This window comes from Phalacrocorax carbo, chromosome 25, assembly GCF_963921805.1.
Source record: "Phalacrocorax carbo chromosome 25, bPhaCar2.1, whole genome shotgun sequence".
NCBI lineage: Eukaryota > Metazoa > Chordata > Aves > Suliformes > Phalacrocoracidae > Phalacrocorax > Phalacrocorax carbo.
Window position 1 is genome coordinate 4,310,665 of NC_087537.1, and position 23,214 is coordinate 4,333,878.

The 23,214-nt window shown below is 45.9% G+C and overlaps 1 protein-coding gene across 13 annotated transcripts in view; it reads right to left on the minus strand.

Moving 5' to 3' along the window:
• Positions 1-23,214, minus strand: part of TANC2 (tetratricopeptide repeat, ankyrin repeat and coiled-coil containing 2) — a 288,782-nt gene that overhangs the window by 109,108 nt on the left and 156,460 nt on the right. For 8 of the 13 annotated variants that reach the window (XM_064473522.1, XM_064473526.1, XM_064473521.1 and 5 more), the window contains 2 exons: positions 22,001-22,111; positions 2,267-2,415 (listed from right to left, as the gene is read on the minus strand). In XM_064473522.1, coding sequence (XP_064329592.1) covers positions 2,267-2,415; positions 22,001-22,111 — 260 coding nt within the window. The remainder of the gene's footprint in view (positions 1-2,266; positions 2,416-22,000; positions 22,112-23,214) is intronic. The other 5 variants (XM_064473528.1, XM_064473534.1, XM_064473530.1 and 2 more) reach the window with 1 other exon arrangement.

Consider the following 23,214-nt stretch of genomic DNA (forward strand, 5'->3'; position numbering starts at 1 on the left):
TTTAAGTAGGGTAGCTGAAGAAAATCAATTTGGGAAGGAGTGTTGGAGAGGTTTTCCGAAGGTTTGCTGCAATTCAGCAGTAGCTTCAGCTTGGGCAGGATTTGTGCACGGCTCCTGTCCCGAGACAGCCGGTGGTAGATGGCAAAGGTCAGAGCGGGGCCGCCAAGACTGTTAGGTGGCTGGAGCTTATGATGCAGGAGGAGAGGCTGATGGAGAGGGCTCATTCAGCCTGGAGAAGAGACAGCGAAACTGCATCTAGGGACCACGGCAGCCTTCCACTGCCTGCACGGGGTTGTAGAGAAGACGTGACCCTGCTATTCTCAGAAGTGCAAAGGGAAAGGACAAGCGCTGCAGTCACACGTTGTAGCAAGGGAATTTTCTCTTAGGTAGAAGAAAAAAGCCCTTCACAAGCAGAGTCGTCAGGCCCCGCAACAGGCTGCCCAGAGAGCCTGTTGATGCTCCGTGCGTGGAGACCTTCAAAACTCGCCTGGACAAGCCCCAAGCAACGTGGCCCAACCTTGAAGCCAGCCCTGCTTTCCGCAGGCAGCTGGGTGAGCCAACCTCCAGAGACCATCTCCAACCAACCTCCAGCACTCTGCCGCTCTAGGCAAGCGCTGACAGCAGGAGATGCTCACAAAAAAAAAGAAAAAAAATTAACTTGGTAATTGAGGAACCAGCCTCTCTTTATCTTCACCAGCACATGAATAGCATTCAAAGGCCCTGTAAAACTTTTTCATGCAAAAATTAGCTCACAGCCCAAGATATCAATCTATTTTAGAGGACAACTCTCTGCTGTTTCTCTTTAGATTTTTCTTTTATTTATTCGCCAAAGACATCTTTTGCTTTAGAGAAAGGACGGGATTTTAATTTTTGTCAAAAGGCGACAACAAAAGGAACCATTTATAGTAGAAAGCGCTGCTTGGCTTTGAAGTATTCAGTTCAAATAGGTGCCTGTGAAAGGTACATTTTCTAGCACAATGTATAGTAAAGTACATTTCAAATCCACCACAACTTGCATAAAAAACCCGAAACTAAAGTGTTAAAAGCTTAATGAATGTGTTAAAGGCAAAAACTTGACAAACCCCCATTTCTTGGCTCTCAAGCATACTTTAGCCCTTGCAGATGATCAAAAACCTTTTGGTCCAGTCTACGGTGCGGGACCGATGGAGCCCAGGACGCTGCTCGCCACGAGCGCTCCCTGCTTTGTGCCAGGAGCAGCCCTGGGCTCGGGGGAGCAACTCGCCTCTGGGTTTCCTTCCCGGTGACACAGGTTGGGAGAGAGATTCACATGCGCCGCCAGGGCCATGGCCGTGACGGGCACTCAGCTTGAATGCACAGAAAACAGCTTTCTGGCTGCCACTTTTCATCGCCCCTTTTTTAAAGAAATTTGGGAGCTTAAGTCAGGTCCTCTGAAAAATGCCTGTGCTACAAATCTGAGTGACTTCTGCAGAGTCATGCAGTGACTCCGTTAAAAGGAGAGAGAATTAGAACTGGGCTTTTGAGTGTCATGCTCTTCTGCTACGTACTAGACTATCCATCTGTCAAATTAAAATTAAAAAATTTTAAAAAAGGAAAAAAAACCTGTCTCCCAGGTTCATTCTCACCTTAGCAGCACTGCTGGGAGAGGGTATATTGCCCAGGCTCGTCCAGAAGGAGGGAGAAGCTCAGGCAGTTTCCACAAAATCTACATTGTAGCCCTGAGCTTTCTGCTATTTTGCTTTTCAGCCAGCCGGAGGGGATGTAACAAACTCCATCACAATAAAGACTTTATGATTTCCTTTCTGTATCTGTTTTCAAGCATGAAACCACCTTGTTCAGCAAACAGGAGCAAAAACTGTGACTATCTGTAAAATCAGGCTATTACTACTTACCTCTCCTTCCTGGAAAAACTGCAAGCCTTTATGTAACGTTGCTAAACCACTTTTCAAATATTGCATGTAAGATGCCGTGGAAGTACAGGTTATTTTGGTCACTATAATCTGATTAGAAATGCTACCCACTCCCACAACATTTGCAGAAACAGAAAAACAACAGAAGCTGTTTCACACAGGAGCAGCTGATCCCTGAAACACGTACTGCTGCATTGTAACGATGATTCACTGTTTAACGAGGAGATCCAACCTTTTACCTCGTAACAATTATGTCACCATTATGAGACACTCAGCTGCCATGGAATTAGAAAATAACCACCCTCTCACATGCTGCGTTTGGACCACAACCCGTGCAGTCACTGCTGCACAAGCAGGAAGGATTGGAGGGGTCGTACCTGGTTCTCGTCCTGCACCTCCATGCTGTACTGGGGCCCTGGCTGTACCTCTGTGACTTTCTCTCCCAGGAGGAAGCCCAGGCGAGTCATGAGTGTATTTGCTGCCTCATCTACGGATGGAGGGGGTCCCAGCTCCTGCTCAGTATCACCTAAACAGGAAGAAAAACAGATTCAGATGGGAATTGTTTACTTTGGCTACTGCTCAGTGTTTTTACCAACAAAACACCACCGACTTTCCATGCTGCGATGTCAGTATCCAGGTTTTCAGGTCATTCAAGTTTGTTTTAACATTATGTGCTGGTCATTAATTTTGGGTAATGCATTGCACCCACTGTCAACACGTGTTTCTTCTAACATCAGCTGTTACTTCTCCTCTCGTTGCATTCCGAGCACCTCCCATGGAAGCAAACGCAGCCACCTTGCTCTCCCTGTACCAGAAGTACCAGAGCCACCAGGCAGCGAGATTTCCTGGACCCACAACGCAGAGGGGCGAGCCTTCCCTCTCCTCTCATGCAGAAACTACCTCCGAGCTACTCGCAGAGAAACCGAGGCTACACGTGCCATTTTGAAAGCGCTCCCGAGCTGCAGAGCAGCCAAGCTGCGCTACCACGTGGTTAACGGCAACAGCAGGACAGAAATCCCGTGCGCATCTCCCACTGCCGCCTGCTGTTTCCAACGCGCTCCCCGGCATGTAGAAAGCACTGCTCCCCAGCCACCAAACCTCTGGGCAGTCACCATATGGGCACCGATGCAAAGCAAAGGCCACCTGCCAATTCCCCATCAAGTCTATAAAATAGGTCACAAACAATATTCCAAATGATTTTTCCTATTTTTTTTTCCCCACCGTCTGTAGGAAGAGCAGGAAGACAAGCCCCCAGCTAGCAATGCACACCGGGAAGAAGGCCAGGCATGCCTACTGGCTTTTCTGTAGCTTCTTTATTATATAACAAAAATTTGTGGAGATTTTTGACTCTCAGTATCACAAAGGTAAGTCGGGTTCTGAAAGTCAAGTTCTTCCCAGCTCACACCAGCAAAAGCCTGAAGGTCAAGCTCTTTCCAAGTTACACTGAAGCAATACTGTGTTCAGCGCAGTTGTAGGAGATTAATTAGGGTTTGCAATTAGTCTACAGTTAATTATTCATCTGATAATGTACAACCTGGAAAGGGGCCCATCTCCATTTCCCAGCTCTGTCCTGGCTTGGGGGTGCTCCGGCACTCAGCCCGAAGCTACAGTAAAAAGATGTTACTTTAAATATTGCTTTTTGATAACTGTAACTGAAAACCACAGTTCACAGAATCTGGGATACGTACGAGACCTCAGGAAATTCAAGCCAGCTACTTCCAGAAATTCCCATTTAAACTCATAACGTACATCTCAGAGCAATTTTTTGGTGTCTCACCTGCGCTACTGCAAATTAAAAACCCTGGAGCATCTCACAGGCAATCGTGTCTGCATTCCTAACCACCATCAACTTTGGGAGATGAGCGTCTGGCGCAGTCCTTGCACAGCGACTTCACTGTTATGAAAATGGATTATACAGCACGATAATAGAAGCTGTCTTCTAAGTTATTGAATCCCTATTGTACTGCTTTAAACAACGCTGACGTGAATAGGATAGATTTAAGATCGAGACAAATTTAGATGGATGGCCCAATTTTCTGAACTGCTGACCACCCACATTCAATCTGTGGGCATTTACTATCTCTGGGAGTCAAATCCAGAACAGATATATTTATGTAAAATGAAAATTGTATAGACTTTTACTTCCGAGGTTATTTTTTTCTGTAAAAAAGTAGACTTTTAGACTTCATCCTAGATATCTGTACCTAGGATATGGCTCCGTTCATAATTATTAAAAGTTTATTAGGCATTTCCCATTCTGTCTTCAGAACACATGGTATTAACAATACTCAAACCGTGCTGACTCACGCCTCTCGGCAGGAAAAGCCGGATCTGCCTCTGCACTGCCCGCCCAGGGGGGGATCAGGGAGAGTGCCCAGCCTATGCTGGGGCGGGCTGCAGGGCTGGGCACAGCAGGTCTCCTTCGGCTCAGCGTTAGGAACTGCTCCCGCACCAAACACAACAACTTGCTCCTTGGAGGCTGGGCCTAACCTTGCCCTTAAAACCTCCCCTCTTCCCCCAGTTCAGGAAGGGCAGGGAACTGCTGGAGCAAGTCCAGCAGGGAGCCACCAAGATGGTCAGGGGCTGGAGCATCTCCCTTGTGAGGAAAGGCTGAGAGACCTGGGCTTGTTCAGCCTGGAGAAGAGAAGGCTGAGGGGGGATCTCATCAGTGCTTATAAATATCTGAAGGGCGGGTGTCAGGGGGATGGGACGGGCTCTTTTCAGTGGTGCCCAACGCCAGGCCAAGGGGCCATGGGCACAAGCTGGAACACGGGAAGCTCCCCCTGAACATGAGGACAAACCCCTTCCCTGTGCGGGTGCCAGAGCAGGGGCACAGGCTGCCCAGAGAGGCTGTGGGGTCCCTTCCCTGGAGACATTCACCCCCCGCCTGGACGCGGCCCTGTGCCCCTGCTCTGGGGGTGCCTGCTCCAGCAGGGGTGGGACGGGGTGAGCTCCAGGGAGCCGTTCCACCTCCCGCTATCCTGCGATTCTTTTACACTACCCCTAAAATCTCTCCAAGGGGCACAAAGCTGTCTTTCACCTGTAAAATGAAGAAAATCACAAGCTTATCTGCCACCGCATAAGAACGTAGAAGATGTAACAGCCCTAATTCACCTGCGAGATGCTGCTCATGGCACAAGGTACCAACAGCTGCAAGTGAAGCAGCCGAGCTCCGAGAGAATCACATTTAGTGTAGAGCTATCAATTATTTTATTATAACATGGCTTTCAAAGTACAGATAACTTTGAACTTGAGCAAAGCACTACTGTACTGGATTATTCCCTCTTTTGGTTTTAGGTCTTTAAAAGTAAGTGCAGTCATTTAATTGAGTGTCAGAGAAGAGACATAACAGCTCTGAGATGTGTGTGAATGGGTATTATGGAAAGAAGCTGTAACTTGCCTTTCAAACTTGACAGTAAGACCTAATACTCCCATTCTAAGCTCAATGAAAGGACATAACTGGGTTTTTTTCCTCCCTCGCCACGTGTGCAGTTGACGCCGCAGCCAAATTCTACACACACTTCAGCGCAGTCGGTTCCCCCAGCCTCACCGGGGAAATTTGAGCGCACAGCTGATAACAGACCGGCCCGAGATATTTTTAGGTATTCTGACACTACTGCTGTAACCAACTGTAGTACGTGTGTTTGAGTTGCTGTAGTCAACTCAAATAAGCAACCTCTAGATTATCAATAGATGGTAACAATCAGCTCAGCGACACACACGCCAACCTGAAGTTCCAAGAGATCCAAGAGATCCCAACGCGGTTCGCGGTCTGAGGCTGCCGCACCGCGCTACATCAGCGCACGCGCTTCTCCATAAACATTAACTAATATTAAAAGACACATCAAAACGCTCGGTGCCAGGACTTTAAAACAAGAATAAAAAAATCTTAACTCCCCAACTCACTGCACGTGCGTAAGTATTTCAAGGGGTTCTAGAGACTCCGTAACTTCACGCCCCTTTACGTTCAGCAGAAAGCGTGTATTTCTACACGTGCGCACATAAAGCGGAAGGAGGGGAAGCGCGCTGCCGGGCTGGGTAGCTGAACCGTGCCTACCCACCCACCCAGCTCCCCTGTTCGTCTCCCAGCAGCCATCAGACCCCGTGACTCGCACTTTCATGCCAGCTGACGCCTTTAGTTAGCTGGTTCAGTCGTTGATGTCTTGTTCGGTTTTAAGCGAGAGGTTTTCACTGATAAGCCCCGCTGCAGTGGAGTGGCCAAGGAAGGAAAACCAGACGCGCCGCGGCGTGAGGCAGCCTGGCCGGCACCTGCCTGGCACCCACGGCACGCCCTAACAGAGCCCGGGCTCGTCTCGCCCATACGCAGCTGCAGCCAGAGATGAAATTACTTCTGATTACGCCACCTTTGCACGCACCTTTGCATTTACCGATCCCCGCATGATAAACGCCTCTCCTGAATCTTACTAAAAATTATTTCCCAAGAATTTAATAAAGTTCTCCCCACTTGGAATTTGTTGTGGTTCATTTCAAGGCAAGGGCTCCAAACCTGGAGTCAGCATTTCAGGTACTGAAGTCAGAGTCCAAACCGAACGAGATTTACTAGAAGTCTGCCACTAGTCCAAGGTCTTTCATCACAGATATAGCCTGCAGAGTACAAACATATTGCACTGAATTGCTTATTTCTAATAACATAAATAAAAATCTGTGAACAGCTCCAAGATAGATTAGTCTCAAAAGCTGTAGCCTGGTTGGAAGGAGAGGTAATTTGTCCAGGGATTTTTAATTTTTTTTTTCTGTAAGAAAAATGTAAGCAACCAGCCTTACTTTGCACTGCAAAAACAAATTTACTTGAAAATAAAACATAAAGATCTTTTTGTAGGGAGCTATACATAAATTAAAGGTATCTTCTAAAAAGTGAACAAAAAAGAATAATATTCGAAAGACCACATGAAATACGCAATCGACCTTTAGGTGGAGTCACCAAAAAGCTGTACTAAATGGTGGTACTTTCTTTTAATCCTCAGTCTTCAGAAGAGACAGGTAACTGCAGCATTATGTGACAGAAGTAAATAAAAGCTCCCACAGAGATGTGAAGCAGGTTGTCCTTTTAGATGAAAATACCACACGTGTTTAGGCTATCTGGCACTTTTATCTATCAGAGCAGAACGCCGGAAACAGTAAATCAGACCCTCCAGTCTTAACATTGCTGCACGCACAGAGCGATCCAGAAGTGGAACAAACAGAAGCAAAAATCAGCAAGGCAAGAGCTTCCCATCCCCCAGCACGGAGCCACAGGGAAGAAAGGAGATCCCAAACCAGCACCAGCCACCCAGACTTCTGTACCTGGACCCAATGCTCCCTTAGGAGAAGTCCGATCTTCATGGTAATGGATAATAAAATTCCAAAAATCCAGCATAAATGGGACTTAATTACTCTGAAACCATAAAATGCAGTAAAAGAAACAAGAAAACAAGACTATGTGATTTCTCCATCTCTAGCCCTTGAGGAGCACACTATGATTTTTTCACTTATTTATTTTGCTTCTGAATTGAATTTTGCTGGAATAGATGCCAGGAGAGGGTCGGATGGACAGGGAGACAAGCAGAAGGTTAATTAGATCAGGGGTCTGGAAAGCTGGGAGGTCATTTTGCTAAGGAGAGCTTGCGTTGCCAAAGGCAGGGCCGCCTGCGGGGCAGAAAAGCCGGCTGAGGCAGAGGCTGAAGTGCTGGGTGAGGAGATCGATCGATCGATTGACCGGCTCGGAGGAGGGCAGGGGAGCGGGGCAGGGCGGGGATTGATCGGCAGCTGAGCAATAAGGTCACTGGGGCTCCGTGGGGGACGAAGGGGAGAGGAGCGGAGGAGGCAGGAGAGGCAGAGCAGCTCTCCGCCACAGACCTGCCGAAGAGCTCTTCACCCCTTGGACGGCACAAGAACAATTTGCAAATATTGCACCTAAGTAATCAGTAATAATAAATAATTAAATCCAACACTTGATTGTTTAGAAGCTTCAAAAAGAGTGTGGATACCTAAGGCACACACATACAGCTTTTTAAAAATTTTTTCAAAAATAATTTAGCTTCCAGAGTCGCAGCGGGTCTCAGCAGCGCTCTCCTCCACGCTTCCCAGCTACTTCTGCCATTCTTTTAAGTTAATGACAATTTTTTCTTCTACTGAACTGCAAAAATGCAAATCTGAAACATTATAACCTGGGCTTGTCAAGCAATTTAATACCTCTAATCCTTCCTTCCTTCACAAAATGCAAGCCACATTAAATACATCAGAAGACCTCTGCAATTCGCCCTGGAATTTACCTGATTTAGGCCCTTTAGGAGCAATTTTATGGATCCCGGCAGCTCTCTCAGATGTCTGGCCTACCTATACCCTTAGTATTTTTAAGGGGTCAACTCTCAACACCTCGGTTAACGTCATCTGCAGCAGGACGGAGTTCAGAAGTGCTCATAAATGTTCCTAGCATTTCCTTGAAAATCAAATATATAATTTTATAAGCACAGTTATTAGGTTTGCTCTTTTAAAGAGAACATTTGAAACGTACAATGTTTTTGAACATTATAATTTTAAAATACTGTTTCTGTTCCATCCTTTCAATTCCTTTAATGAAATCTCCTACGTATTTTAGCTGCAACTGCTTACAAGCAAACAAAATGTCTTTACGGTTGATTTTGTAATTCTGTGACTGGTTTGACAGCTACCATCGTCTTTCAGATAAACGATGTCGGGGAGCACCCCTGGGAGACACTAACAACGCATCTTCACTCCAGAAAAGATTTTTGGTTTAATAGTTCTACTTCCAAAACCAGACTCTGAATATAATTTAAATTACATCTGAAATCTATCTCAGCGAGTGTCTAACAAGAAGAACTGGGTAACAGTTCACTTAGCGGCACCCATGACAGAATCTGCCTGAACACGAAACTGATTTCTCTTAAGAATAAAAAATTCTTAAATTAGCAAAGAAAAAAACCAGAATAGTCCTATGCGAAGAGTGAGCACCTATGGAACGCCAGAAATACATGATGCCATTTATGATTTTGATCTTCCATTACATAACTGCAGAGTTTCATCTAACGACTGCCCTCTCTCCACGCGACCTGAATCTGTCCCGTTATTATGTACATCTGCTTTAAATTATTCTGCATACACTTGAGCTATATTTGGAAAATGCCCTTGACCATTTCTGCACATCCCCCTAATCTCAGAATTCATGGAAGGCTTTTTTATTAGTCTTGTTTACATGAAGAAGAGATTTTTAAAAAATTTAACCATTAAGGGACGAAGGCTACCCCACACACACTGCTTTAAACACCTATTTTTGTACTGCTGCTCTTCAGATACTCAGGAGTTCTGTGAGAGCAATGGAAAATGGTCCCACCAACTTAAATCACACCACACTCAAGTGGCAAAGTAAATATATTCTCCTTGTATATTGACACCGAAGCCCTCCAGCCAGCCAAAAAACTAACACTCAAGTGAGGTGTTGAAACCGCAGCTCTGCCGCAGCCTGTGCCATGTGCTGCTCCAGCTCTGCTGGCTTCAGTGGCTGTTGCTGCTCTGTCCCATAATTTCTATAAGAACCTGCAAAAATTCCCGTCATTAATTCCACAAAGCCAGTCTCTTGCACAAGACACACAGACGCTTCCTCTAAGAAGAAATTAAAACAAAAGATATTCTCCTCTGCACCACGTATAAATACTGCTGCCTACCAGTCCTCCCCACTGCCTTTGCTGATGATGTCCTTTAATATTCCTTCAAGTAGATTGTCAGAAAGATGGTTATTTTTCATCAGAAACCACACTGAGCCAGAGATAGGCAGTAAGCGTAATTGCAATACTATCATAAAATCTAATTCAATGCATTTCATGTTCTAGATTTAAAAAGAAAAAACATTTGGGGATGAATTTTCCTGGATTTCGGCTCCCATTTAAGTAGCAAAGAAAAGGGAATGGGGGAAATGGGAGGACATTCAGTGCACTGATCACTATAAAAAAAAAAGGCGGCGGCCACAATTACCATAAATATGAGCCTGGGTATGCAGAACATTTCCTAAAAGCCGGATTACGCTTAGATCCCTGAAAAGGTTCCTGAGCTCTTTAACGTATCAAGGACAACATGACCGAGGCAGTAAGTCCCCCCCACTGATGGAAAGCAGAGATGCAATTATTTCTTCCTTTACAGGTTTGGCATTTTTATCTCTAAAATATCACCTGATCATAAACATGGGTCTGTTCTCCCGGCCCTAAACCTCTCACCAAACGCTGACTGCTCAAAGGGCCTGACTCTTATATAAAGTTGTTTGGTATTTATTTTTTAGCTCTTTGAACTGACCTTTTATTCCAGACAGTTCTGAGGATGGCATCTTACACTCTTATTGATGCAGAGGGTTTTTTAAGTAAAATTCACAATCATTAAAGAACAAATACTCCCTTCAAATATTATTTGTTTGCTAAAATATGAGCAAAATACTTGAAACAGTATGTTGCACATTTATTTTGCTGTATTAGGCGTGCCGCATAGCATCCACCCAAACAATTTTTTTTAATTTCAGCAACTGTTTTTCGAAACCTCTCACATTCCCTCCTCTTACAGACTCACAGACTGGCGGGGGTAGGAGGGCCCTCTGGAGCTCACCCCGTCCCACCCCTGCTGGAGCAGGCACCCCCAGAGCAGGGGCACAGGGCCGCGTCCGGGGGGGGTGTGAATGTCTCCAGGGAAGGGACCCCACAGCCTCTCTGGGCAGCCTGTGCCCCTGCTCTGGCACCCGCACAGGGAAGGGGTTTGTCCTCATGTTCAGGGGGAACTTCCCGTGTTCCAGCTTGTGCCCGTGGCCCCTTGGCCTGGCGTTGGGCACCGCTGAAAAGAGCCCGGCCCCACTGATGAGATCCCCCCTCATTCCTCTCTTCTCCAGGCTGAACAAACCCAGGTCTCTCAGCCTTTCCTCACCAGGGAGATGCTCCAGCCCCTGACCATCTCGGCAGCTCTGCGCTGCACTCTCTCCAATAGTTCCCTGTTCTTCTGGAACTGGGGGGCCCAGAACTGGACGCAGCACCCCAGATGTGGCCTCACTGGGGCAGAGCAGAGGGGGAGGAGAACCTCCCTCGCCCTGCTGGCCACGCTCCTTTCCATGCACCCCAGGACACCGCTGGCCCCCTTGGCCCCAAGGGCCCGGTGCTGGCTCAGGGTCACCTCGCTGCCCCCCAGCACCCCCAGGGCCTCTCAGCAGAGCCGCTCTCCAGCAGGTCCCCCCCAGCCTGTGCTGGTGCGGGGGGCTGTTCCTCCCCAGGGGCAGGACCCTGCACTTGCTCTTGTTGAATCCCATGAGGCTCCCCTGCGCCCAGCTCTCCAGCCTGGCCAGCCCCCACTGGATGCCAGCACAGCCTGCTGGTGTGTCAGCTGCTCCTCCCAGCTCGGTATCGTCAGCGAACTTGCTGAGGTTACACTCTATCCCATCATCCAGGTCATTAATGAATATGTTGAACAGGACAGGACCCAGCACAGACCCCTGGGGAACACCACTAGTGACAGGCCTCCAGCCAGACTCTGCGTCACTGATCACAACCCTCTGAGCTCTGCCGTCCAGCCAGTTCTCTGTCCACCTCACTGTCCTCTCATCTAACCCACACTTCCTTAGCTTGTCTATGAGGATGCTGTGGGAGACAATGTCAAAAGCCTTGCTGAAGTCAAGGTAAACAACATCCACTGCTCTCCCTTCATGTGCCAGCCAGTCACACTATCATAGAAGGCTATCAGGTTGGTCAGGCATGATGCCCCCCTGGTGAATCCATGTTGGCTACTTCTGATAGCCACCTTTTCCTCTACATGCCTGGAGATGACCTCCAGGATGAGCTGCTCCATCACCTTTCTGGGGATGGAGGTGAGGCTGACTGGCTGATAGTTTCCCAGGTCCTCCTTGCCCTTCTTGAAGACTGGAGTGACCTTGCCTACCCTCCAGTCCTAGGGCACCTCTCCTGTCTTCCATGACCCCTCAAAGATGATGGAGAGTGGCTTAGCAACAGTGTCCGCCAGCTCCCTCAGCGCTCGGGGGTGCATCCCATCGGGGCCATGGATTTGTGAGGATCCACTTTGCCTAAATGATCTCTAATCCAATCCTCCTCAACCAAGGGGAAGCCTTCCTTTCTTCAGTTTACCATTTTTCATGCCATAAACCTGATACAAATCTCACAGACGCACGTTACACATTGTGACTGTTAAGAACCAGGAAGAAAATGAAAAGCAGTATCTGGCTTATTTCTGGTATCGGGCAACTTTAGTACCATGTTTTACTTTTGTGATGGCATACAAATAAGCTCATGGTGCAAACGGTTGACAGGACAGCAGCACGGCTTCAACAGAAGCTTGGAAAAACTTCTCTCCTCGTGAACTTTTCGGGACGATGCTAGCTGCAGTGGGGATTTTGTGAAGGTGCAGCCGCCCACACAGGGGGTGTCCAACCGAACCCCCGCAGGCAGCGTTCCTGGTGGGCAGCCTGCTCCCCTGCTCACTCATGGCCAAGCCCACCCTGCTCAATTAACAGTGGCAAAAATAAAGTTGGAAGAAACCTTCAGAAATATATATACCCACACATAGTATTTCCATCGTTGTATAAAATCAATTGAGGTTTTCATCTGCAAAGACCATACTCATTTCCATCCTCGGCAGCTACAACAGTGGCAGAGGCTGCCCAGAATCCCTTTATCGTAACCCAAGGCAGCAACCAGCCACAATTTCAGTATTCAAGTTTCTTGGGAAGGAAAAAAAAAACAACTATGAAGAAGAGGATCTTCACAAGTACCTTTTCTTCTCCCAAGATACCTTTGCCAGGTCAAAACACAACTAGCTCGTAATGAGACATAACTTCAGTACGGCGAATGACAACACTTCACTGTAGCCTTTACCCACTGTTAAATGGGAGGTTGCGTATTTATAACAGAGCCAGAAGAGACAACGACAGTATAAAGGCCTTGTCTTTATCTATTAGCACATTCCCAGATGAATTTTATTAAAAGCAAATCAGACTAAATTATGACCTTTGCATTTACAACACTCCCTAATCTACTCTACAACACCCTTAGCATTGACAATGAACTCTAAAACCTACTGCCGTTACGTACCTAAACAAGACTCCAAAAGAACTGTTTGGATATAAAAACTACTCCATAGATGTAATAATCTGCTGTTGCCACTTACTAGGATATCAAGCCTAAAAACATTATTGGATGATTCTTACTTTGTATGTCATAAATTAAGTCATCTATATAAAACAGTCCCACAAAGCTGAGACGCAGTACCTTCACGCCACCAGCAGTGGAAGGACTGGGCATGCTTTTAATGTGGTGCAACTGCAAACCGAAATATTCTCGGTAATCCAGGAGTGGGCTAAGATGCAGTAACTCCATCACTTCCAGGACTTGCATGGACTTTTGCAAAACTGTTCCAGGCTGTTCTGGTAGCAACCGTAAATGTAGCAGAGTATTTCCATGCTCTGCAGTACTATTTTCCAACAGAGCCAACGTCTAGGGCTGTTGGTAACTAGCGTCCCATCAGAGATTAGAGGGGGAGAAACCTACTGTCCATTTGGATGAGATCCATTTAAAACTTCTTGTTTCTCTGAAGCGTAAACCACATTAATGAAAATGTTACACCACTCAAAAATAAAATCAACCACACTGTCCTCACAGCACGTTTACGTTACAGAGCGTACGATCTGCAATTTCACCCATGTAATCTGGGTGGAAATACAACACTGAAGATACCAACGGGGGGAAGGCACAGGCAACAGCCAAGCAGGTAGCCGCACACGCCACCACATCTCCTCTTGCCGGGCAAGCAGAACAGATGCCAGGAAGAGATGGGAATACAGCAGGGAGCCCAGGATCGCCACGGCGCCTAACACGCTTCTCCAGACGGTCTCTGCTGGCAGCCAGGAGCGAGGAGCAGCACAAGAGACCTGCTCCAGATGCCAACACGTGCCGTGGGACAACGCTTCCCCAGAGGGACGGGGACTCCCCGCGGGAACATACAGAAAAGCCAGCAGGGACTCGACTGGGAGAAAAGAGAAGACTGCAAGTAGCAGAGTCTGAGAGGAGGAAGGCTGCCAGAGTCTCAGACCAAATGCAACAATTTTGGACCCTGCAGTAAGTTACAGACCACTGGAGGAATTTGAAGATCTGGTGGTATAATCAATGCTTCCCAGCAAGGCTGTACTTTCCAACTGGCAGCGGGCCAAAATTTTCATGTTTGGATTCAAAGCAATTATTTTTCAAGCAATTAGCAGTCAAATAATTAGTGACATAAAATGTCACTGCTGTGCAGGAGGTTACGAGCAAATTGATCTCCTTTCTTCAGTGTACAAGTGCAGCTGTGCTGCCCAAGAGAAAGGAGCAGACAGGGTGGGGGGAGTACTGATGATCAAAACAAATTACAGCAAGGGGAACAATATTCCTGCTGGATAAGGATAAAAAAGCACTTGTTCTGCAGTCCTGAGGAGGGTTAGGAAGTCAAGGCAACTGGTAAGAGGCCAGAAGTAATGGTATGGCTTTCAGAGCACCACATATTTTCACTTAGGAGAAGCTCTCCATAGCACCACTGAAGTTCAAGTACTTTTTCATAGGACGGGGGAAAAAAAAACAAGCATCCATTGGCCGCATGTATGCATTAAGACATGGGAACGAAGCTTATAAAAGAATTGAGCTGTTTTCTACAAATGCAATGACCCCTCCTTCTGTTGTTAGTGCTGGTAAAATGAATATTGAGGGTTTTACCTCAATAAAGAGTTGAAATAAAATAATAGTATCTCAAAACATTCTAGAGAAAAAGAAAAAAGAAAAAAAAGTGAAACTATTGACCACTTCCTCTAGACTGTAAAGCATCTGGGAGTAAATATCTGAGCCAGAAGGAAAAAGGCATGACTAATCGGCACAACCATGATGAAGAACCCCAGCGACCGTTATTGCCTTCCTTTCGCCTCACTTAGCATCGCAGTATTTCCAGTTATGACAGGCATAAACGTAAGGCGAAGGCCAACTTCAAAGTAAACTCAGCCTAAAGAACTCCTAAAGGAATCAATAGCTCCAGGAGCTAAATGAAAGATTAGGTTTGTGTAGATGTCAACAGCATTGCAGGCAGGAGCCCCAGGACAACTAGGACAGCGCTGTCACAGGCAGGTCAGGGCTGCCGTCTCCCCGGGACGCTCCGCCGCTGCCCTCGCAGCTCACACCGCTCCCGTGCCCACGCACGGCTAATTCAGCCCGACGGATGCTGAGCGGGAACAGAATTACCGCAAGATGAACAAAAGTTGAAACCATTTCCCAAATCTAATTTGACAGGTAATATCTTCTCCAAATTGGAAGTACTGAAGGGTCTTTTCTTCCGAGGAAAGGAAATCTGGGGTCAATGATTTAGTTTTGGCAAGAATTTATGATTACAAAATGCAAGTGCAGACCAGTGCTCCTGTGACACTTCACGAAGACACTGAGAAACACCAGTCTTTAGCAACAAGTGAGCAGCCCTGCTGGAAGTTCAAAAGGCACATTTTACCAATTCTGACAGCAATACACTGAGATCCTAAAGGTGAAGAAATGGCTGAAGCCTTCAATAGGATGACACTGGCAGCAGATGCCTTTGAGGATCAAGAAAAATAAGAAGTCCAAAAGAAATTAAGCAGAAGGCAGGCACGGAGACAGATTTGTTCCCTGTTACCTACAGGGAAAAAAAAGAAAGAAACAAAGAAATCCATCCCAACTTTTCAGTATGAATGATTGCTTGGTCTGAGACAGGATATTTGGTACCTTTGCAAAATACGTTAGGTCAGAGATAAATCAACGTCCTGTTATCTAAGCCAGAAGTGAAGTTGCTCCAGGCTGAGGTTCTGGGTAAGTTATCTGTCATTAGAAGGTCCAGTGACTGGCGAAAGATACGGCGACTTATGTTTCTTTATTAGCCATGTCTTTGTGCCATCCCTAAGAGGTACTTCTGTTTTACAGATGGGTACGTTAGGCCAACCAAGGAGTTGAGGATGGAGCCGTCTGCAGATGAGGGGATAAGAGGGCATCTGCGCGTGCAAGGACTATGGGAACAGTGCCGGAGGTCTGCGCTGGGCTCAGGGTCCACGAGCTGCCAGCGTTCCATGTACATCGCCTACTGGAACAGTCCCTGAACTTACCTAATCCTCAGTTTTGCTAGCAGCCAAAACACGATGTTCTCCCCCCAAAGACAGCTAAATGGCACGGGTGGTCATCAGAATACAGTCCTGGAGCAAAACAGTGGCCCATGACGGTACTGAAGACAAACCCTGCACATCAGCTTCCCAACACAGCTGATGCCTGACTGATCTGCATAGCTCAGAGAACCTTGCTTCAACGACCATCGCGTTTTTGCAGCCACAGTGCCCAAGCTGCAACGTTTGGGAGCATCAGTGGCAGGCTGCCCTTGTTTTAAAAAATAATATACTAGAAGAGGAAACCTCTCTGCCAGGAGTAACCCATTCAAGGTGAAGTCTGACCTTGTCTGACATTGTCCGTCGGCAATGAAAAGAATGAGTACACAGGACAGGGAAGGTCTCTGACGACTCAGCCATACAAGAAAGTCTCATATCAAGCACCTGGTCACATCTGCTCAGACGTGGGAGAAAAGGAGGCTTTACACTGATCCTCGTAGGCCCATCACTGGCAGTTTCAAAGTAAACAGGGTTGGTTTGCTTGTGTACATATTTACTTACTGGCAAGACAGAATGCTATTAATATTCAATAAGCCCCGAAGTACTAGCACAAAAAAAGTCACTGTTTCCCAATAGGCCAACTGAAAGCAAGCACTTCTGTTTGACGAGGCAAAACAAGTCTTTAGACTCCCCAGGATCCACCCGGACGAGCAGCCAAAGGTGCTACGCTGCAGGCAATTCTGCCGCTAAAGTATCTGATGTGAAACACACTTCAGGGGCCGTCTAGGTGACGTGTTTTGGCAGTAGCCATCACACCTTAAAGTTGGACAGTTCTTCACATAAACAGAATTTGGATCACTGAAAGCCTTTTCCCCCGCTTTATCCCTTTCTGTTTTTCCCTCAGAGAGATGAAACCAAAACCTAGGTTGTAAAGGGAAGTGGATTGTTAGTCAAGCACATCAGAAGCTTCAAGAATACCATGTTATCTGAAATTATTTAACAGTTAAACCGTATGACAATAGTATATGGAATTCATATTATTTTCAGTTCTTCTCTTGAGCATCTCCCCTTTGACAAAAAGCTTAAATAAGCCTTAAACTGTAAACCCAGCGTTATTCTCCAAGCTGCAACTTTCGGTTTGCAGCAAACCCAACTACACCTGACGGCAAATGGGCTATGGCTAACCCCAACCAGAGGCGCATCTGAAAGTCTAAAAATGCCTTCATTATTCCTCTCTCAGACGCAGAATTTCAGATCAGGGTGGGGGCTGTTTGTTCTGTGGGGCTAAGTTTTGGATGGGTAATCCAGGAGCTTATTCTGAAGCAGTTTCCCTCGCTCAACACAGTGGAAGGAACCAGCACTGACCTCCCAGGAGAAGCAGGAGAAAAGTCAATCGCTTCCATAGCAACCAACGTACCGAATTGCCACGACTCTCTTCTGCAATTAGGGCTGATCACAACGATTTCCCATTCCCTTCAGGTCAGTGGGCTTGATAACGCTGGGACAACCACAAGATTCAACAGTAAAACCATTTGTCAGGCCATGGATGGTTTGATTATTTCCTTGCTTTCCCCCTAATTCATCACTGTCCAGTATGACAGAGGTTGGACAAGGATCCTGCTGGCTGATTTTGTTTGGGGTTTGGTGGGTTATTTTGGGTCATTGCCTTTATTTTCACCACGAAAAATCAGAGTACGACGCTGTTTCATCCATTCCCTGTTAAAGGGCTTTTTCTAACACCTGAGAAATGTTTTGTTGTGTTTAAGAGCATGGATTCTGTAAAATGAAAAATACACATTTTGTATGATGAAAAGAAAGCAGCAGCAGCAAGCAGATATCAACCTCAATGATTCTTTAAGCAAAGGAAGAGAAAAAGGAGCGGTGCCATGAACATAAATGACGCCGCGATGGTAAATCACCCTTCACCGTTCGTGGCGGCGGCACTGCTGCGGTACCTAACTCAATTACGGCTGGAAGCAGATGCCTGCCAGCCTAATGTGGAATGAGCAAACAGCCCCTGACCAGACAGTTAAGATTTGTGTCCCAAAATTTCTGAGGAAGAATTTAATCAACTTAAAAGATAACGTCATAGCATCCCTAGCCTTTGAAACATAACGACAAGGTAATAAATCACGCAAAATGCAACTACAAACATTTATCTAGACAGAAGGCAATTACCTGAAAGCACCACCCAGCTCAGACTGTTTCCAATAGGTTTCCTGAGCACTTTTAAGTCAAAACATGTTTTAGCCACCATGCTAAGAACAAAAAGCAGTTCAAAGAAAGATGCCCTTGTGATACACAACGAAGCAGAACCAAGAAGCCAGGATGCCATTCACTACGCAAGCGGTGCCACTGGGCGTGAGGAGCGATAAATTTGGGGGAAAAAAAACATTACACATTAAATTGTGAACCACCAGACCATTACAGGAAAGATTTAACAGTTGAACAACAGCGGTTTGAAGGTCAACTCCTGTTCTTCCATGTTATCCCCCCTTAAAGAGCGATGATGGTCGTGCAGGTGTCATCCCCGAGCTGTCCCACTGTCTTCGAAAGTTTGGCAAGAAGGAGAACGCAAACGCCTCTGCCCAATGGTGCCTGCAGGATCGGAGCAGAGACAGGGAGGGAGGACGGATCAAACTCCTTGCAGACCCTCCTTACAAAGTCAACACTAAGTCAAGAAATAAGGAAAACTCCTTCTCTGCCATGGCCGCTCCCAACCAAAAAGGGCTCGACTGAACTCTAAATGACCGCTGCAATCACAAATACTTTTACAGGAATATAGTTCTGATAGAAATGGGTTTCTCAAAGACACAAAACAGCTTTTTTGTCATCATCTTAAATGCAACAACTATAAAATATGGGCCAATTTCTGCTTTCACTTAAATAGATTAAATTCATCTTGCAGAATTCAATGTCCGCCTTTGGCAAAACAAAGAAAACAGTTCCAAAAAAAAGTTTACATCAAGCTTAAAGCTTTACTGTGCCCTTCCTGTTAGAACTTCCCTCAAAAGAGACCAGTACCTGGTTCTTCTTTTTCCTTCCTCAAAGTTAAAATGTCTCGAGCGCATCACCTCGCACACTGAATCACACTGCACGATGTCAAAAGCAATAATTCCCCGCAGCAGCACGAGAGGCCGAGCGGTGGCACGGTGGTTGCTCAGGAAACCACCTCCCTGGAATGTGCTGAAATTCGCCTGAAGCCTCAAAATAAACATTTTAGCACTGAGCAAAAATTCATCTCTAGGCATCTCAAATTGAAATAATCATTTCTATATGCAGAGTAGATAATGTTCTCTCTTCGTTGCTATTTGGTGTTTTAAACTGCCTTTAAGTGTATAATTAATTACATTACTTGTCAGGAATCACTTCACAAACCACTCCACCTCCACTCAATTGCTCGGCTCCAGCATATCTTCAGCCCTTTTTTTTTTTTTCTTCTTTCAACTCATATCATCATTCCTGGGAGACACTCGGGACTTAACACTCTCTGCTAACATCCTTCACAGGACGCACACATTTTAGAGGAGGGTTAAAATAAGTCTAACACTGGAAAAAGGAACTGTATTTCCTTGGAAAACTGATTACAGACAGTGCCTGCAGGCTTTGCTGCAGTCCAGGGTGGGACTCAGCCCCTCTTCCTCCACCTCCCCGTCAGGAGCTGGATGCTACGCCCAGACTCAAAGTCCTCTGGTCCTTAGGAGTTGTCCAGATCTTTGTTCTTTCTCCTCTTCTTTACACAAGGATCCTTCCTCAGCCACCTACTTCTTTCCAAGGTCTCATCTCCTGAGCTCCTTTAATCCAGCCTTCCAGCCCAGCAAAACCTCCAGCCCTCACGCTACCGCTGTTTTCACAGCAGGAACCATGAGTGCAGGCAGGTAAGGGATAATCCATTTCGGCCGTAGATGACGAGCAAGCATCCATGGTTTGACTGCTCGCCAGTGCCTCGCTGCAGCTCCCAGCGGGGGGAAGAAGGGAGGAACCGCAGCACTGCAAGAGGAAAACTACGCGTGCCACAAATTTCCATCTACAAACAGGTTCAGAAACCCTTCCCCAGCAGATCCCTCTGTTCCATCTTCACCTGCCTGTCTCACACTGCTAATAAAAACCCGGCCGGGCCCTTCAGCACCGCAGTCCCTGGGCCTGGGCAAACGCAGGCTCCCCAGCCAGACGAGGTCCTGGGCGCCAAGCGTGCAGGGACGCCACGGAGAGAGGGTCCCCAGCAGCAACCTCGGCACACACACATCTCAGCGGTCTGAAGCAACCTGAAACCCCTCATCCGAAGTTCCTACCCTTACTCCAAGTCAGTGCTGTTCACTAGCACGTGCTACAACAGCTCTCTTTCTTGCTCTCATTTTTCTTCCTTCCTTAATGATGCTTCGTGTTTCTTTATTGATAGTTCAAGGCCGTAGGAAACTCCACTTTTCCTTTCAGAGCACTACCCCATCAGCAAGCGAAGGAGATCAAAAGGCAGAAAAAAGAATCGCGGATCCCATTGTCAGAGCCCGCTCCTGGGCTTGGCAGGAGTCCTGCCCTTCAGAACGCCCTGGCAAGAGAAGCTAGGGCAGGGGGGAGACACACGTGCCAGCACGCCTGCAAGAGGTAACGCAAGACATGGGAATGTGGAATTTATGCTTTTTAAGCCAAATTTACAATTCAATTATAATTCTCTGTGGATGCAATCGTAATAAGTTTATAATTCTTCACAATTATAAACATGGCAGTAGAAGCTATTTAGTTAGAAGAAAGGGCTGCAACAGCACAATTTTAACTGTAATTCATGACGACTGAAAAAGAAGGAGCACTTTTCACAGCAAATATGGCCTCAGAGGAGGCCTTTCCAAGTACAGGAACTGTCTTTTTTGTCTAAGACAACTCCTGCTTCAAACACAACACATTAAAGAAAGCCCACATTCAAAATCTGGACAACATTCAGTTAATTCCTCCAGTCGTGAATACTCTATAGGCTCACCATCCAACCACCATAAACGATACCCTGATTTAGTGAATCATTTATTAAGATGACCTTTTCTACTGTAGCTCTACATTTAAAAGGAAGATGCTACAGTTACATGCCACTGCAAAACAGCTGCCATCCCTTCAGCCCATCCAAAGCCTCTACTGAATATGGGTCCCTTTGGTTCACAAACTAGGGAAAGCCAGGAAAACGTGGAATTCAGCAAAAAAATCCACTGAAACATTTGCTGCTACTTTAAGACGGTGCCAGTCCCAGCCTCCTCCGAGGGCAGCACCTCCGCAGCCTCCAGCCCTCCCCAGGTTGTCACTTCCAAGTTAGGAAGAATCTGGGAAATGATACCGAGCTGGCGGCGAGATGCAGCTATGTAAAGATTTAGCGGCGCTCACACATCTGCATGGGGTCTGTCTGGGCTTGAAGGTATTTATGCAACTGCCTGCCCGAACCGTCAGACGCATACGGGGTTAAGCCAGGGAGGGACAGGACCCGCTTCTATTTATGTTTCAACCAGAGGCCTCTAGCAAGATGTATGCTGTTAAGAGCAATTACTACAGGATACATAAATTAGAAGGTATTTCTTTTTAAAAAATAAATCAAAAAAGCAGTATTATAGGATGCAGGTAAACAAGATCCCATAGTTTTGCATTAGTTGACCTAATGATACTTCTGAAATATGTTTTTATTCCAGCCTCTCTGAAGACCAGCATTAAAAATTAAATTTAAAGTAGTATGTTTACTGGATCATTTTTATCTTCTCAAAAGCAACTCTCTTGATCTCCTAAATTGTTCTGAGGGGAGAGCGGCCACACAAAATTGCAAGTAACAGAGGTAAATTGGTATAAATTAGAAACTAATACTTATTCAGGTTTCCAAGTCAATGAAACTTGGCTGGGGAAGGTCCAATCAACCCTCTAGAAAAAGGAGCCGTACTACATCTAAAAACACTTCTGGGCTGGAATTGCCTGTTCTCCCTCTTTTAACGCAGAGCCGTTGCATGCAGCTTACCAGGGCAGTATGCATCAACGTCCAGTTTCTGTGCTGAAGAAAGTGTTGGTGAGCCAAGCTCAGACTCTGGGATTCGAGGGCTCTCAACAAACTTTGCTTTCCTCAAAGGGGCTAAGGAGAAGGAGGGGGAAAGAGAAAGAGAGGTCATGAGTAAGGGAAATAGCAAGCAACAGATGGAAGCACTTAACTAAACAACACTGTCAGACTCATATCAGGTTACCCTTTTTTTTTTGCCAGGAAAAAAAAAATTATCTGCATTCTTTACAAAGGAGATGGCTCTTGTTAAAGCTTTCAAACTGTAAAGTCTTAAAGTGTGTAAGTATTGAGGCACATTCTTGATACTCTTAAACGCTTCCTTTTTTCCTATTTTATTAAATAATTTTTTTTATAGGAAGCAAATGGGCCTGGATTCAGCAACTGTAGAAAAGCTGGGATCATAGAGTTACACAGAGCCCATCAGGGTTTAAGAAATTTAACTATAAATATCTAAAATGAATACACAAATTCTGTGTTCAGTAATTGTTTCCTTTGAACATAAAATTTCAATTCCAAAACACTTTGAATGTCTGACCAAACAGATTTGGTGTTCAACACAAACGATCAGAGTAAAGCTAATGCTGTCCAGACAAAAAACTCCACTTTAATCCTTGCAAATCCAGAAAAGATTCGAGAGACTTAAATAAAGGACAGGGAAAAGGCAGAATTGTCTGTAACAAAGCAGCATTGACCACTAGTGCTACAGAAATGGGATTTTCCTGCATGTTTTAACAGCCTGAATTCTAAAAAGACACGAAGTTCTGTGCAACGTTGGTAATAAAAGTTACTAAAACTTTTATTAGTAAGTCTTTAAACAGATATTCCTGCCAGAGCAGAGAAACAGAACTCGCAAATAAGTTATATGCAGAGATTATTATATTACATTTCAAAGTTAAACTCACATGCCCGTTAAAGTGAAAGGCTAATTTGAAAAGCCACTCTACAGACGGTATCGTGGGTCAGCATGCTTCATGCCTCTCCGATTCTCAGCATAATAGCCTCGATTTACATAATTTATATTTATAGTTCTCTGTCCTGCAAATTAAATTTGGGATCTGAAACTAAAAATGGGGGCGACACGTTTGTTCTCATGCATCTCCTGTAATAAAAGCTCAACAGGTCAAGTGATGACCTCTGAGGCGGCAATAAATCTCTTGCTTTTAAGAAGCCTGCACGCG